The sequence below is a fragment of the Leptodactylus fuscus genome, chromosome 8 (assembly GCF_031893055.1).
Source record: "Leptodactylus fuscus isolate aLepFus1 chromosome 8, aLepFus1.hap2, whole genome shotgun sequence".
In the NCBI taxonomy this organism is placed as follows: Eukaryota; Metazoa; Chordata; class Amphibia; order Anura; family Leptodactylidae; genus Leptodactylus; species Leptodactylus fuscus.
Genome location: NC_134272.1, coordinates 47985839 through 48002849, shown reverse-complemented (window position 1 = coordinate 48002849; position 17011 = coordinate 47985839). Strand labels below are relative to the sequence as shown.

At 40.6% G+C, this 17011-nt stretch overlaps 1 protein-coding gene across 1 annotated transcript in view; it reads right to left on the bottom strand.

Moving 5' to 3' along the window:
* The window catches only part of XYLT1 (xylosyltransferase 1), a 221702-nt gene that overhangs the window by 98963 nt on the left and 105728 nt on the right, over positions 1–17011 (bottom strand). Inside the window, exon 2 of the mRNA XM_075285507.1 lies at positions 15851–16376. Coding sequence (XP_075141608.1) covers positions 15851–16376 — 526 coding nt within the window. The remainder of the gene's footprint in view (positions 1–15850; positions 16377–17011) is intronic.

Here is a 17011-nt window from a genome sequence, read left to right as displayed (position 1 = left end):
CAAGAGTGGCATCGGTAATCACAGATACCACTGGTGAACCAGGCAATCACAGATTAAAGGAAAGCCACAGAGGCTCAAAAGGGAGAACCATGGTCACTGGTCCAGAACCAAAGAATCAACCGAGGATATTCGCTTGGACTTGTCCAAGTGAATATCTTGGTTGATTCTTTGGTTCCGGACCAATGAGCGTGGTTCTCCCTTTTGAGCCTCTGTGGCTCTCCTTTGATCTACAAGTTACGCCACAGGAAACATTTCTAACACAATCTGTTAATAAGGTAACAAACAGAAATGCTAACTATTTTATTTGTGTCTACGGTTGTCACAATGTGATGGGATAAGTGTGAATTGTATTCTTTGTTAGCATGTTGTGATACTGAGCTGGTCTGTTTAATGAGACATTGCTTTAGTTAACCAAACTGGAGATCAGTTAAGTGTGGACACGGCTCTTCACGGGTTCATGTGGAATTTCTCTAGAGCAATGATCTCCGACCTGTTACTCTCCAGCTTTTGTGAAACTAAAACTGTAAAACTACTGTGACCTGGCAGAGAAAGTAAACAATGTCTAGAGAAATCTAAACTTTCATGTACCTGGGATAAAGCTTCAGTTTGATGCCATAGCCATGAAAATCTATATTCTCGGCACTACAAACTGGAAAACCCGTAAAGCATAAGCCCTGGGGTGACCCTGTCTAGCTATGCCCTATTGTCCAACTATAGTAAGGGCCAGTTATCACCTGTGCTAGTCGGAAGGGAGGAGGCATGTTAGAAGAGGAGGGGGTGATGTTCTATGCCACTCCGAAGTATCTCCCGCTACGCAAGTGCACAAACCTCGTCTGGATCAGGGAATTCTAAGTAAGGTAGAAGAAGCTGTCAGAGAGAGGATCTGTTGACCAGTAATACAGTTGCAGAACTTGGTACTAACCCCTAGGTCATAAGTTAACCTAGTCAGAGGGGCGCAACTGCCTGTATGAAATTTTTTTTTTGTACTTTAGAGCAAATGAGACTTAAATGGGTTTACAGGATTTGTTTTTTATGGCCTATCCTTAGGATAGGCTAGCCTACCCCTGCAGAAATCAGCTGTACTATACATAACACAGGGTAGGAAGCAGATAGCTCCAGTCCCTTTATAGTGGCCGGTCATTGATACAGCAGCGCATCTCTCATTGACTCCAAACCATTAAAAAAAATCCTTGACAACCCCTTTAAAGGACCCATGTGAAAAGTAAAATATGACAGCTATAAGTGCTAAAGTTGACTTTTATCATTACCTTACATTTCGGGCCCATGGATTTATTTACCCTGTAGGTACTGCTATATGCTTACTTTAGGGCCAATGGTATAAAATAGTACAGTTTTACAGGTAATTCTGTGTGCTAGACACAATGGTATGGGCAGTTAGGTGCCTATATTAATATAGTGCGGAAACTATTAATAATAGAAGAAGAGCTGATAGGTCCTCTTTAAAATATTATAACCACTCTACTATTAATGGTCCCAGAAGCTAATATCCATAGCTATTCTTTAAAGTACAATATAAGATATTATGTCTGAATCCTCCAGCCCCAAAGCCACGTCTGCAGAGTACTGTGAATTAGGTAATAGATTATAGACACTGAGAAATTCTTGGAAATTGCTTAATATCTGAAAAACTGCAAGAGCCATTCCGATCTCCATCCAGGAATGTGATGTCTGTAAAATAAATGATTTTCTAAAGTACAGATATTACAGACACCTAAATCTCTTGGTGGAAAGTTTCCTTTCCAAAAGAAAGACGGATAAAGCTATACCTGATATTAAGTATGTACTGGAAAGATGGTGGGGGAGGGCTACAGATGGCTTGCACAGTAAGATCACATGCCGCTCTTCTGTAATAAGTTATCTGATTATAAGAAACCAAGTAAAAGTCTCCCTCTGCAGGGTCACCGTTATTTATGAATCCAGATTATTCCTCTTAGAAGATAAAACAGATGTGTTCTTGTATTATTAACAATGACCTTCATGCGTCGGCTCCGGCGTTTTGGAAGAACAGAGAACTAAGATTTTACATTTTCACGATTTCTGGTTAGAGATTTTTTGACAGCTATGTAGGAGAGATGACGGAGATAACACACTGCACGAGTCGTGATATAGTATTTTTGGCAGCAAAGAAGACTATTGATCATTCGTCCTGAACTGCCCTTGATGTTTACTTTGAGGGGATCCTTTAATTAAAAATTGAAATGAAAAAAATCTGATGAAAAATCTGATAACTTTTCAGAGTCTATAATGATACACTGTAAAATGTTCCTGTTACAATATGGTTTTTACATTGTACCGGTTTGTGGCTTATCACCATGGCATAGTTTTTAATGAGAAGAGGGTCACCATGACACGATTATCAGTAGGCCATGGCACACAAACTTGTAGTAATATAACTACATTCAGTACAGGAAGAATTTAGCGATTCGTACCACATTAAAGGCAGTCTATCAGGTCCAAAATGTGGACCTGTCAAACAGGAGTTCCCGCTGATCTCTTAAAGGGATTCTATCATTGGAAAACTCATTTTTAACTAAGCATATATTTGCATAGCTTTTCGAAAGGCTATTCTACACATACCTTTTATTTGTAAATCCTCCCAGCCGTTTTTTTTTAATTAGCCTGCTTTTATTGATATGCTAATTAACCAGCAAGGAGCACCGGACGTTCAGTGAGCACTGTCTGCTATGTGTACACAAGGGGGGAGGTGAGAGCAGGGAGGCTGAGTCATCATCATCAGCAGCCGCCTCCCCCTGTGTACACACAGCAGACAGTGCTCACTTCTAGTGCTCGTTGCTGGCTAATCAGCATATCAATAAACGTGGGCTAATTCAAAAACGGCTGGAAGGATTTACAAACAGACCCGATCTAACTTGATCCCCGCTTTTTCTCAAAAGTGCCAAGCATGTCAGAAAATGGAGAAAGTGATTCATTTTTGGCGCATTTTTTTAAAGCAAAATTGGGCATGCCTATTTTATTAATCCCACCCCCCATGTTCTTGTGAAAGTTCTAGAGGACTGATGCCATCTGTGCTATAGACAGGTGGATACACCACCATATACAAGGACACACATTAAAGGGGTATTCCCATAACTCTTGTTCTGCAGCCTGAAGGCTCTGTGCTCTCTTCACTTCCTGGATTTCTCGGCACATTGGTGGGCAGGGTTTCACCTGCTCTGCTATCTGCTATGCATTACCACAGTATGAAGCTGAAGTGGAAACAGAAGTAGCAGAGCTGGATTCAGCTTATATTACATACAGAGGTAAGGGGAGGTAAGGGACTCCTTATCTCAGCCCTTATCAGCCAAATTCAATTAAAGCGACTGATAAATGGAAAAGCTGAAGATAGACATCACAGTAATCCCGGAGCTCTCACCTCCCCCCTCCCCTATCTGAGGAGCTCCTGTTGCTTGTCAGCCCCTCGCTCCCCTCCTGAGAGCAGGCAGCTACTCACTTGGGAAATGAGCAGATAAGCCCAGAGGCCATAGAAACACAATGTCAACAATGAAGTGAATAAATTAAGATAGCGGCCAAACAAAGCAGTTTTGATAAAACAATGTGTTTAGGAAAAGTCTTAAAGCCACATAAAATAGCAGTATAGATAGGATGCTTTTCATGGGACAACCCCTTTAAGGCAAAGCTCATTTGATAAGCCGAATCACTACCAAATACACACTGATACTAAGTTCTAGAATGAAAAAAAGAAATACAGCAACCTAGCAACATCCATTGCACTCCATGACCTCTGATAACTGAGCTTTCTATGGACCACGATTGTATTTACTCTTTGGGTTATGGAAGGTTTGATGTAAGATTCATCTCCCCTTCTACAGTGTAGTGAGAACCTCACAAAACAGCTTTCCATTTTATTGTGTCATTAGCATGAAGAGGATGCCAATCTGCTCAATCATCTCAATAAAGCAGATCAAGAGGTATTGACCTTGTAATAAAGAGCACTTCATGAATGCTAGCAATGGCACTCTTTGCCAGTTTTTGATATGAATGGAAAAATATTGATTTCTACATTTACTCTTAGATGTGTTAGACGTATAAGAGCATAACATTCACGGTACTTTGCCTAAACAGGAAAGAGCCCCAGTATATTCATGAGTACAGACCCTGACACATTAACTAGGTTGCTTCTACAGATTTGCACTTTTAAGAAAACTTTAACCCTTTAAACACCTAGGCTTATGACAGTGACAAGGAGACATCCTCTACATCTACATAAGATAATATTTCACCAGATGGGGATTCTTTCCTGTAAGAGCTTCGAGGTTATGGAACTTACTGCCACAGAATCTAGTGATGGTGAATTCATTGTACAAGTTCAAAAACGGCTTGGATGATTTTCTTGAATGCAGAAATATTACAGGTTATTTTTTTTAGATTTTGGTAAAGAGAAGCTGATTCAGGGTTTTATACTGATTGTTGGTTTTGGAAAGACTTTTTTTTTCCCTGACAAGGGTAACTGGCATCGGCCTCATGTTTGTTTTTTTTTTTACTTATTTTTGCCTTCCTCTGGATCAACACTGTAGGGTTATAGGTTGCACTTGATGGCCCTGTGGCTTCATCCAATCTCATCTACTACTATATTTAACATAAAACTATGTTTAACTTGGACATTATACTAATGAACATGAAAAGGTCTCACCCAGCAGTACAATAGCCAGGTCTTAGAGCTTAAGAACAACCACTACCTCTGCCTATTTTGCCTATTTGGACCACTTCAATGGCCTAGTCACTTTGGTATATCATACATGCTTTTGCTATTAGACACTACCAGCTTATACTTTCAAGAGCTGTCAGCCAAACTAATATTTGCCTCCCAATTTCAATCCACATGGCATGCTTGGCTAGGAGTTCTAAACGAGGAGAGGAGAGTAAGTTACTCCTAGATATGTTCTTCCATCATTATCTGTAGGAGTAGAGATGGAACATCCCAATACACATCCAGTCATTACCGGGTTCCACTGGACTCAGCATTACTATAATGTATATGGATATCTCCTGGTGTCATCTTGTTCAGTGTCATATTGTTAATGAGGTTGAAAATAGATGAAGGGATCTATCGAGTTCAACCAATAACCCTATATTGTTGATCCAGGGGAAGGCAAGAACACCTATGATGTGGATGCTAATAACATATTAGTGGAAAAATTCAATCCTGACTCTACTTTCGTAGGATAATATTTGCTTATAGGATATTAAAAGAGCTTTGGAAAAGCTGATGGATACTGAAAGAGAGACCCTATAATTGTCATACATTGGGCATTACCTATGATCACTTCTACTAACATGTGGCTCTGACCACAGTTTTCATTAGAGTACAGCTCCATTTGTGGCAGTGTTGGCTAACATTTTTCAGGCTTTTTGTGGTTGTCTTCAGAATTTTTTGTGGACTATTGCCTAGCAGTTCATTCTGTGCATACAAGTAGAGAAGTAACTGGGACTTTTCTTGCCATGGTGTACCCAGATTGGAAATATAGCAAATATATAAGACTATCAGAAAGCATCACAAACTGCAGAAGAGCTTCCTGGAACTATATTGTACTAGCAGTAATAATATATAGGATTCACAGCAGCTTTTTACTGTATATCTAGTGGATAAGATCACACATAAAGCTGTGCATAAGTATACTTGACCAGACTTGACCATTCCACCATTCTTTGTGAATACAAGCAATAACATCAATATTTGTTGTGATCACCCTTTGCTTTCCATCAATTCTTCTAGGTACACTTGTAGACAGTTTTTGAAGGAATTCAGAAAGGAGTTTGTTCCTGCCATCTTGGATGTAAATTTGCTCCAATCCTTCTTCATGTAATCTCAGACAGACTGGATGGTGTTAATATCAGGGCTCTCATGACTTCCAGGACTCCTCCTCCAAAGGGCGCTCACACCAAATACAAATGTGGTTTAGAGTTCACGTTTGCTCGTTCATTTTATTTTGTTAATCGACAAAAATAAACTCATCTGCCTACAACTTTTGCACAGTACTGCATGTAAGCCCTGCCCAAGACTCAAGAAGGCTATAGAAAAGACTTGTATGACTCCTCTCGCCTTATAGTTTAACGGAGATATATAACCCAGTCACGTAACTACCGGGGTAGCAGGGGCAGCGGCTACCACAGGGCCCGGGACATTATGGGCCTGGCGACAGCCACTACCCCTGCGGTCTTTTTCTTTTCTTAATAGGCCATTACTGGCTTGAGTTACTGCAGCCAATAACGGGCCCTATTTACTTACCGATCCTGGCAGTGGCCGGGATCGGTAAGTGACGCCACGGGCCCCATAAACATCATTATTATACTCGGGGATCTTTTCAGACCCCCGAGTATAATGATTGGAGGCCCAGGAGAGGTAAATGAACATAAAAAAAACGTGTTACTTACCTCTCCACGCTCCGGGCAGGTTCAGGCATACTTCTGGATGCTCCCTGATGTCACATAACCCAGACGTAGGTCCCGGTCATGTGACGTCCCGGACGTCATTGAAGAAGGCCGACACCACCGAGGACTGCAGCGGAGCCAGAGATAGGTAAGTGACATGGTTTTTTTATGTTTGTATCCCCTCTCGGTCTCCGCTTATTATACTCTGGGGTCTGAAAAGACCCCAGAGTATAATAATTGTTCATGGGTGTTCACAGTGGGTTATAATACTGTGTGCAGAGGCCACTATGGGTTATGACATGGTGTTCAGGGGCCACTATGGGGCATAATACTGTGTGCAAGGGTCACTATGGGTTATAAAACGGTGTGCAGGGGCCACTATGGGGCATAATAGTGTGTACAGAGGCCATTAAAGGGAATAATAGAGAGCACAGGAATGTGTGTGGGAGGGTCGGTCGGGGTCTTCGGCAGGCATCAGTCGGGGGGGTCATGTCAAAAGTTCGCCACGGGGCCCCGCCGTTCCTAGTTACGCCACCAGTTATATTCTAAACCATTGACTGGCACTTTGTTAGTCCATTTTGTCGGGATCTTATAGTTGTAATAAATGTAACAGGTGACAGGTTCCCTTTAAGTACAGAGACGCGAGCATAGCCTCTTGATCTCAAATCTAACTTACTTTCCAGTGCCAACAGATCAAAGTTTCCTAGCTCATCTCTATACATCTTTATGAATATTAAACTATAGCGCAGTCTCTGAATCTAACACAAGATGAGCAAAAAGCGCTTAATTTGGATTCAGCCGATAACCATAAATACGGTGTGATACATTCCACATTACTCTGTGCATCTGCAATGTAATTAAAGTGTAAGCACAATGCAGTGACTGTATCTCTTATGAAGTGTACTCATGAAAATTCAGAGTGGGGGCGGGGGGGCTACTTCTTCATACACGCCGCGAATGGTTTATTTGGACAGAGTTTTTCGCACTGAGGAATAGATTTCATATATCCTGCTCTGTAACCCTTAAAAGTGTCAAATCTAAAAATTCATTTCTTGCTCTTTTCATTTTTAGCACTTGATCCTAACCTCCGAGAAGGATATTACTTTCTTAAAATTATTCACCCTTCAAAATAAGGCTCTACACTATAAATCTATCCTTAATGGCTCCATGACAAATAACTATCTAGTCTACAATACTTTGACTTTTCCCCTGGAAAACTCCTCTAGGTTCCTGCTGGAACTCGCTCACCGTGCGTGGGGGTAATTACTTTAGGTCCTGGATGCTATTAATTCTGAGCCGTTTCTTCCCCTGGATGTTGCTCATTGATAACTATCCAATTATGGTTATTTTGCAATTAGTGTATTCACAGTAAATTTACTGCAGCGGGAAGAGCCCACGGTGCAGCCAATTACTGTGTTGTTGGTCCTGCTCAGACATTTACTCCGCAATGCTTGGGTTTTATGGCTTTCTGGTATTTTACAGCAGATCTATTGTGTTGACCGATATAATGAAGGTCTGTAGATGAACCTGCAAAGAGGTTGTGATTGACATGTATTAAAATGACTATGCAAAACAGACTCTGAGAGATCTACTGAGATGTAAAGATGAGATTTACTGCAAAGGCAAAATGACTTAGATGAGGCACAGCTTACGTACTCAAACCCCCTGGTACTTCATCAGATTGGTCAAGTATCGAAATCCATGCAATTCAATCGTCATGTGGGTGAACAAGGACAATACAGTCTATTAGGATTAACAGAAAACTGCCCTTAGTGGTAGAGCCCTATAAGTAGAGTCTTTAATCCAATTGGTTGGACATGGCACATTCAAGTGCCCGGCGACCATGTGCCAGGGTGGGCAACAGTGCACCCCCAGAAATGCATCTTCCAGCTTTGCTGGGTGTAATCTGACTGTATACAGGCTGATAGGGTTCCAAAGGGGTTCTAGATACAATACCCCAGACGATGTCATTCATTTTCGGGTGTCATATTACAGAAAAGTACAAAGCTGTAGCTTATGACAACCCATTTTGAAGGTGACCTCGGAACCAAATACATTCTTGTACAAATCTCTACTTGGCCACAAAGCTTATATGGGGGTAAATTTGAATGATAGTTTTTGTTAGAGGTGCCAAGTGAGATGAATTAGTAGAAAAGGATATTATGACATGTTTTATCACGTGTGTGTATGTGAAGCTCTTCTCGTTCATTCTAGACAAAACAGTTCCAGTAAGCAGTTGCCAGGAATCTGGGAAAAAAATCAGTAGATTCAGTTGTTCCACTGCTTCAAGTGTCCTGAGACGTAGATGGAAAACTTTGGCAAAAATGTCAGCTCTATAAGCAATATAATGTACAAATTTTACATTGCGGTGACAGATGATTTCTACAGGTAAACTACAAACATTTATTACTGCAAAGCCCAATGGGACATATCATCAGATACTTTTGAGCATGGGGACTGATCTGCTAGCTTTATGTTATAGATCAAGATGATGTGGTGGGATAAATACATTTCTGGGTTAGTAGTTCAGTGTGTGATCCTAATGCTATTTGTGTATGCACACAGAGAAGACTAAATCATTGCTTGACCCCACCCACTGGACTCCTAAACCATTTATTATTGGGTAATGTGCTAAGAGTCCTGCAGTCATCTTATATATCTGGAAGATGCACAGCGGACTTTCACATCTTGACTTGCTCCATATTTCAGCTAATGTTTAAAGTACAACTCTGGCTTGTTAGAAAGGCACATGATGTAAATTGTAGTAACCTTGTTAATGATGGATGTAAGTGTGAGCTATCCACTCTTTTCTGGGCCATAGCTCTGTCATGTGACCAGTAATGAGACTCTTGCACTGATTCCGCTTCTCATATGTGGACAGGAAGTCTCTTTCTCCATTCATTCCTATGGCAGCCTCCATGTGAGTGTCATAATAATGAATGTAGAAACTGCCCAGTCTAGTCTAATATCAGGAGACAATAGGTGGAGACAAAATAAAATCCTAATTAGCATATCAGACATCAAAACTATTGATTGCTCAAGAATGATGGGGACTAGAAAAAAAAGTCCAATGTTAGAATGCAACAGGGCTCTCACAGATTCCATGCTTGATGCAGTTGCAGAATCTGTGGCGTGAAGTTCAGGCTGATAAACCCTATTGTGCCTGTGGCTAATAAGTGAACAAAGTGGCATCAATAAGTCCAACTCGGAATCCACATAGCCGGATTTGGAGAGAAATCTGAAGAAAAACGACCTCAAATTCCTCTACAAATTTCGCCATCCTCGTTCTGTACCCCTGCAAGCTTCTAGTAAAGCATGTCAAGAAGCTGACCCACACTTTAAGGCTGAAATCACACATGCAGTTTTTAGCATATGCAGACTTAACAGCCCACCATGGGGGACAGCTGAATATTTATCCCCTTTACCAAGGCAGTGAAGTCATTTACATAACAAAGTTTCCATTAGCAAATCCTTCACATCACGCCCTTTCATACTGTTCAGCTCCAATGAATTCTGCTACCATTTTCTTAAAACATTACTTTGAGATACTGTTAGCAAGACAGTAGACAGACTGGGTGGGAAGGGGCCCCCCTTCTGCCCCCTCCTCCTAATTGCTCAATAGCCTCGCCCATTAGAATACTGTCTGATGCGATTCTGGAGCCAAACACAGCTAACTCTCTAGAATTTTGGATGGTCGCAGAATTTTTTTCTTGCTCGGTCTCCTCGCTTTGTGATAGTCCGTTCTTTCTCGGAAACATTAGGACCCTGAAATATTTGTACTATCAGATGTCAGAATAAAGGAATGCTACTTGCTGGCAATATGTAGAAGGTCTCTTAACATGAAATAATACATGGAAGGCTGTAGAATGTAATTCCTGTCGATAGCAGCAGATGTGATTGCCTCACCAGGAATTTATGACAAGTCAACTCGGAGGAATTGTTTATTTTGATTGATGCTCACATTTAGCTGCTACGTAGCTTTCAAGTACTGTGTATCTGCGGCTCCTTGCAGGAGAATTACACAGAGGATGACATCTCTATGGAAGTCAGAGCTCGATGAAACCGTACAAACACATAATGAATGAATCTGTTAACCCAATGCATAAATATTTAAAGTTCAGGCTTCGGCAGCAAACAGACAGCAAATCTTTTTCTCCACCAGGACGTGTAAGACTGTATATGACTCGGCATGCTAAACACCTTGATAATGTCTCCTATACTTCAATTGCCAGTCACCAGCGGGAATTAGTGCAGACGTCGGCAGAAATCATTTCATAGTATTATTTATATTGGAAGGATATTTGGAGCGGTGAATAAATCATAACAAGGCTTCCTAAGAAGACTCTATATAGGAAGAAGATGGCACAAAATAATGGCTTCACTTATTTTTAGAAAAATGTTACCTGGGGGAAGGGGGCACTAGAGCAACCCGGCCTTATCTTGAAATTCCAGATTGCTGCAGTTCACTGTTCTTTGGAATCAATAATCCATTTTTTCCTTAGACAATGTCAAGATTTAAGGTGTACCTGTCATTCCTGGCGACTTCTCAAAAATCAGCCATTTTGTGTGTGTACATGATGGATAACACTATATATCACTATTATACTACTTTTATCTGGAATTCATCATTAGGGTCGGTTCACATTAGCGTATATATGGAGACCCCGCGGACGAAATACAATCACAATTGCAAGCGCTGTGCTGTCAAAGTGCACAGACCCCATAGACTATAATAGGGTCTATGTGCTTGCAGCGCACAGCCCGCACAAATCATTATAGTCTATGGGGTCCGTGCGATTTGACAGCACAGCGCTTGCAATTGTGATTGTATTTCGTACGGGGGGTCTCCATGCGGACTTTAACTGGACGGAATACATACGCTAATGTGAACCAGGGGTAACTTTATCATTGGGAAGTGCCAGATCTAATTGTTAAACAATCTGCTATGGCATCTCCTGCAAAAAGTGCAGACAGAGAAGAGAATATGCTGCTACCATAACCATATGTCTCACACACATGTAGCAGAAGCATGGAGGACATTACACAGCAGTACTGATACAGCATTACGGAGCAGTGTTGCCTTTAATCCACAATGAGAAAGTTAAAATTTACTTACTGCTTTGGGCCATATACACTGTATAGAGCTTCCAATAGTCAGAACAGCTGGTCAGGCCAAGGCCCTAGTGTTAGCCCCAAGACCAGATATTGATTACCTATACTGTGGCTAGCTCAGCTCTTTGTATCCTTTCCCCGCTGATTCTGACACATTTGGAATTTTATCTCTAACACTCACCTTTCCTGAAAAATCTGTACTTTTGGTGACTGATATGCTAATTATGCTCTCTAATATCAAGTGGGTAGTCTTGGGCCAAAAGAGGGGTGTGATTCTGAGCTCTGACACTGTCTCCCAGAATCATGCCCCTCTGTCTGTTCCTGCATGAGACTACCCACATGACCATAGAAGTCTAATTAAAATATTGGGCACCAAAACTAACACTCAGGATCAGTGGGGTCCAGAGAAAGAAGCCATCTGCACTGGAAACAATGGAGCAGTGCCTGCTAAAGTGCAAATACAAAGAACTGGAGTTAGTGGAAGTGGTAAAATATTCTCTTTAAGAATCTGGGCATTGTAGTTGGCACTGTTGTCCTGGGTTTGACTTTGACCATGGGCAAGAACTACCTGGACTTTGCATGCTCTCCACATGTTTGTAGGTGTTTTCACAAAAAACTACTGACTAATTTAGACTGTGAATCCCAATAGGCACAGGAACCAATGATTATCTCTGTACAGTTCTGTGATATATCTATCTTCTAGAAGTTTCATGACCCTTTGATTTTGATGGTGGGTTTCTATTACCTTTAACATTGAAGTGCTCTAAAATCTTAGAAATATAAATGGTCTAAGTGAGCGTCCTGAATCTTCACAAATGTAGGACAGCAGGTAACAAAACCATGAAAATAATTTAAGCTAGAAAAAAATAGTAAAACTAAGTATTACAGATCTGCTACACTCCAGAATGGCTCCATGCATCTAGGACAGTTCATCCCCTGATACATGAGAAAACCTAATATATGTTAAAAAGTATTAATATTCCCCCCTCCTCCTTTTATTCTAACCTCACTTAGAATTAACAATATGCAAATCATCATCAGAATTAACAGCTGAGCATCCACCATGGGGGATAGCTGAATATTTACTCCGCTTACCAGCGCTGTTTAGTCATTTACATAACAAAGTTTACATTTATCTCATTAGAAAATCTTATACTTACATACTTTTCAGCTCGAATGACTTCTACAACCCTTCTAATAAAATATGGCTTTGAGATATTATTACTAAACTCTTATATCACAATTCCCTAATATATCAAGAGACATCCAGCACTTTGCTTTTACTACTTCTGCCCCCCATCCCTCTCAATAGCCTCGTTTCTTTCCCTCCCCGATGACACTCTGACTCTTGGACAGGTGACCTTCTTGACTCTACTCAACAGGCCTATGGCCCAAGTAGAGGGGAGTTGGTGAGGATAGTAAGAGCCAGAACGGCTGCAGTGGAGAAGAGTAGTGAGAATCCCACCCTCCCCAGCTGCCCTCCACACAGTTAACGTTGGGGCTCTGGAGGACCAGGGTTTATTAATAATAAAGCATAGGCAGTGCAGAGAATACACGGGTAAGATATATTACTCCTTTCAAAAACCATTCAATCTCGCCCACAAAAACAATATATTTATGTCAAATTGTTTTTTACGTACTTCAGTGAGTGTCCTTAAATGGGCAACTGACTATCCCATCTACCAAACACCAAATTATTCCTGGAATCGGATGTCAGAAATGATATACATATAATATACCAACACCAACAAAACAAAGCTAAAGATATAGGACGGTAAAATGTGGTTTGCAAAATGACATGTTTCTATAGACCACACTTCCCAACACTGATACTCATGGCAACAGAGGAAGCCCCCTGCTACTTGCTACTTAACCTAAAGTGATCGCATGCAACAGGGTTACTTCATCTGGGATTCAGATATTCAGCGTGTATCGTTTGGCCAGATATTATAAGGTTATGTGTGTAGTGTATGTATTATTTTATATTTTTATGTAGATTGTGAGCCCCATATAGGTGTATGTTTTTGAAGTATGGGAGGAAATCCATGCAAACACAAGGAGAACATACAAACTCCTTGCAGATGTTTTGTCTTTGGCCAGATTTGAACCCAGAACTTCAGCGCTAACCACTGAGCCACCATGTTGTCCTGTATTATTATATATTTCTGTCTTATTGATTGTATTCTAAAAATATTGCTTCCAAATGCTCTTACACAATTTTAACCAGATCTTCTACGACCACTCAGTTATGGTCATAACTGCAGACTGCGGCAAAAATACAAATTAAACAAGGTCAGTTTGTAATGTGGAAATTCCCAAAAATGTAACTTGGACCACATGGGTTATTTCAATTAATTGGATTACCTCTTTAAAAGCTAGTTCACACGGAGTAAAATGCTGAGGATTTTGATGCGGAATCCGTGTCAAAATCCTGTTCAGAAAACCGCCTCCCACTGAAATCAATGGGAGCTTAAAGGGTTTTTTGGCCTCCATATATTTTTTTATACATGACTCACAGGATGGAGCTGGAAACAACCTTGCTCCGATTCAAGTAATAGTCACAGATCTGTAGTGCCCTGGCACCACCACTATACAGTGGGTGGAGCTGCAGCTCAGATTATTTGAATAATATGGTAATCATGGCTGTCAAAGGTGTCCATTATTCCCCTATCCTTCAAGGTGTTAAGTGATGATTAGTAAATGACTTAAGCTCTTCTCATAAACACAATGGAGACTAACTCTGTACAATGAAATCAGAATGTTTGTAAGTGATTTACCTGGCGAAGCAAGTTAGTGGATTTGATGAGCTTGTGTATGAGGATGATCTGCTGTCAATCCTGGTGACTCACAACTAGTACAGAGTCACCAGGGAACAGACTACGTCTGCTCTGTGCGGCGGAGACACCGCTTTTCTGACCTATGGAGATTTCTCAGGGGGAAATCAATGTCTCTATTCTTCTAAAACAATGATGATATTATTTTATTTAAGAACGTCTCTCTCGAGATAGGTTAATCATAAAGAAACCAGCAGAATTGCAGGTCAAGCTCCACACAATGCTCCTTTTTTTACCTGACAAAATTGGAATGCAACTTTAATACTCTAAATAATGTTTCTCATATGCAAATTATCTTTTATTTTCAGCAACAAGACCCGGTGACATTCACAGCACAAACGTAAAATAATTGGGCAAAAATAATTATCTTTCAAAGAGATAATTAAAATCTTTGGTTCTGTCCTTATAGCCTGGCCATATTTAATAATTTGAAGTCCAAAACACTAATTCACTCCATCGGCATTTCTCACATTGATTATTGTAATATTATTTTCATCCATTAACAGAAACGGATTATCTTCAATTCCTCCTAAGTGAAGAAACTTTCAATCTACCATGCCTGTAAACACCTTGGCTCTATGTCAGGCAAGGTGTTTGACTCATCTCTGCGCATGTAAACATGGTTACCTTAGGAAACTCACACTCCCCATAGACTATAATGGGGTCTGTGTGGTTTCCACACCAAAAATGCGGAGAGAAAAGTGCTGCTTGCAGCGCTTTTCTCTCCGCATTTTTCCATGCGGAAAGGCGAACAGAATTCCTGAACCCAGATGTGAACCAAGCCTCAGAATCTAGATATCGTGTTAGGTTTCTTATAATCACACTACAAAGTAATCTGTATACAGATGGAGCAGCAATTACACAAATGTGTGTACTGAGCTAACAATAGTTCATCTTACACTTACACAAATTGTGCAATACAGTGGCTATTTACTTTGAATGGTCAGCAGCTGCATTGTGCAAAGGGTGTTGTGTGGACATTGTGAAACAAATGTTTGATAACCTGACGAGTGTTTGTCTGGCGACTGCTAAGCCGTTTTTTCTAATAAAACAAAAGCTTAATAGGCAAAGCCTTGGGTATTAGTGGCCCATACTCTTACAAATGAATAAATAAAAAAAGAACAAAAACACAGCCATTTTGTGACTAAGGATATATCTAGCCCTACTTTACCTTTAAAGGTAAATTCTGACTCCATATACACATCAAATAAGCTCAGTTGAGCACGCATGTGTTGTAACTAGGGAAAGTAAGTCACTGATGGCCAACGCATTTGGGGGCTTATTTCTCCTGAACCAAAGGATTGGTTATCTTGAAATCTGTCTTTCAGGTGGCATCTGCCGGTGTAGAGTATTTGGCCACCATTCATCTAATACGTATGGGAACCTTTACGTCTTACATGTCATGGCTTACATTGAAGAGAAACACCCCTTACTCTATAGGCGCTACACTTCATTTGCTTAAGAAATCTAGTATATGAACAAAACCAAGTTACCTTCCAAAGGACAAAGTCTGGTCACCTTCTCCGGCATCAGTTTCCCTTGTTTATGTTGACAATAGACCTCGGCAATTTCTTGGCGACACTGTTTGGACTTGGCCCGAGATAGCGCAGATATTGCCTCCTTGCCAGTGATGTCACATTTGGGGGGTAGCTCATACTTTATTTCAGGGGATCCGTTTCCAGTCTTCTTGGTATGGTGTAACTTGGTGCTTTTATATCCATCCTTTAAACTGTTAGAAGTGAGGTTCTTGGAAGGGACACCTACATAATGTAAGACTTCGTTTGAATTTTTCTCTAGTAGTGAATTTTCTTTCATTTTTTCCTCAAGGGCTAACTTTCTTTTCAAATGCTCCTTCTGCCTGCTTAGAGGCTTCTTCCCCAGCTCCGTCTGGTGCTTATGCCTTTGAGTCCTTGGAGCAAAGTTACTGTTATCAATATTTTCAAAGTCTTTTGGAACTGAATTCTCATTATTGCTGTCTGTCCGCATTTTCTCTTTCGGGCGATGGGAAAAATATCCATCCTACAGAGAGAGGAATTTTGAGGTTTAGTAAACGTATGCTTAAGAAACGAAGAGCAATCTTGCACAAATATTTCCCCATCCTTTTCAGATTACATTAGACTGTTGCCATACGGTTGAACGAGTTCCTGTACCAAACAGGACCAAATATTTTCATTGCTTCAATATGTCTACAGCAGTGGTCCTTAACCTTGTACCGAACCCACCAGTTTCATATGCACATTCACCGAACCCTTCTTTAGTGATAAATCAAATATGATTTTTTTCCAAATTCAAGACATAGGTATATATTTTTTTACTGGTACATAAAATGAAACGTGCATAGGGCCTAGGGTTGGTTCGAACCTGGTTAAGAACCACTGGTCTACAGTATCCTACCACTTATGCCTATAGGTCATATGCAGACTTATTCGTTTACATGGTTAAAGACTACAAACAAACCCTGTGTTGTCTGATACTAAAATCTTATGTTACTCTCTTCCATCTTCACTCTGTTCTTTCTAACTCACAAAAAAAAAAAAACTGTCAGATGTAAGATTGTAGCACAAGACTGCAGTGGCAAAACAGCCTGACAGTATAAACCTCATACAAAGAAAACAAGGACCAATAATGGGACCGACAACGACGCACAAGAGAAA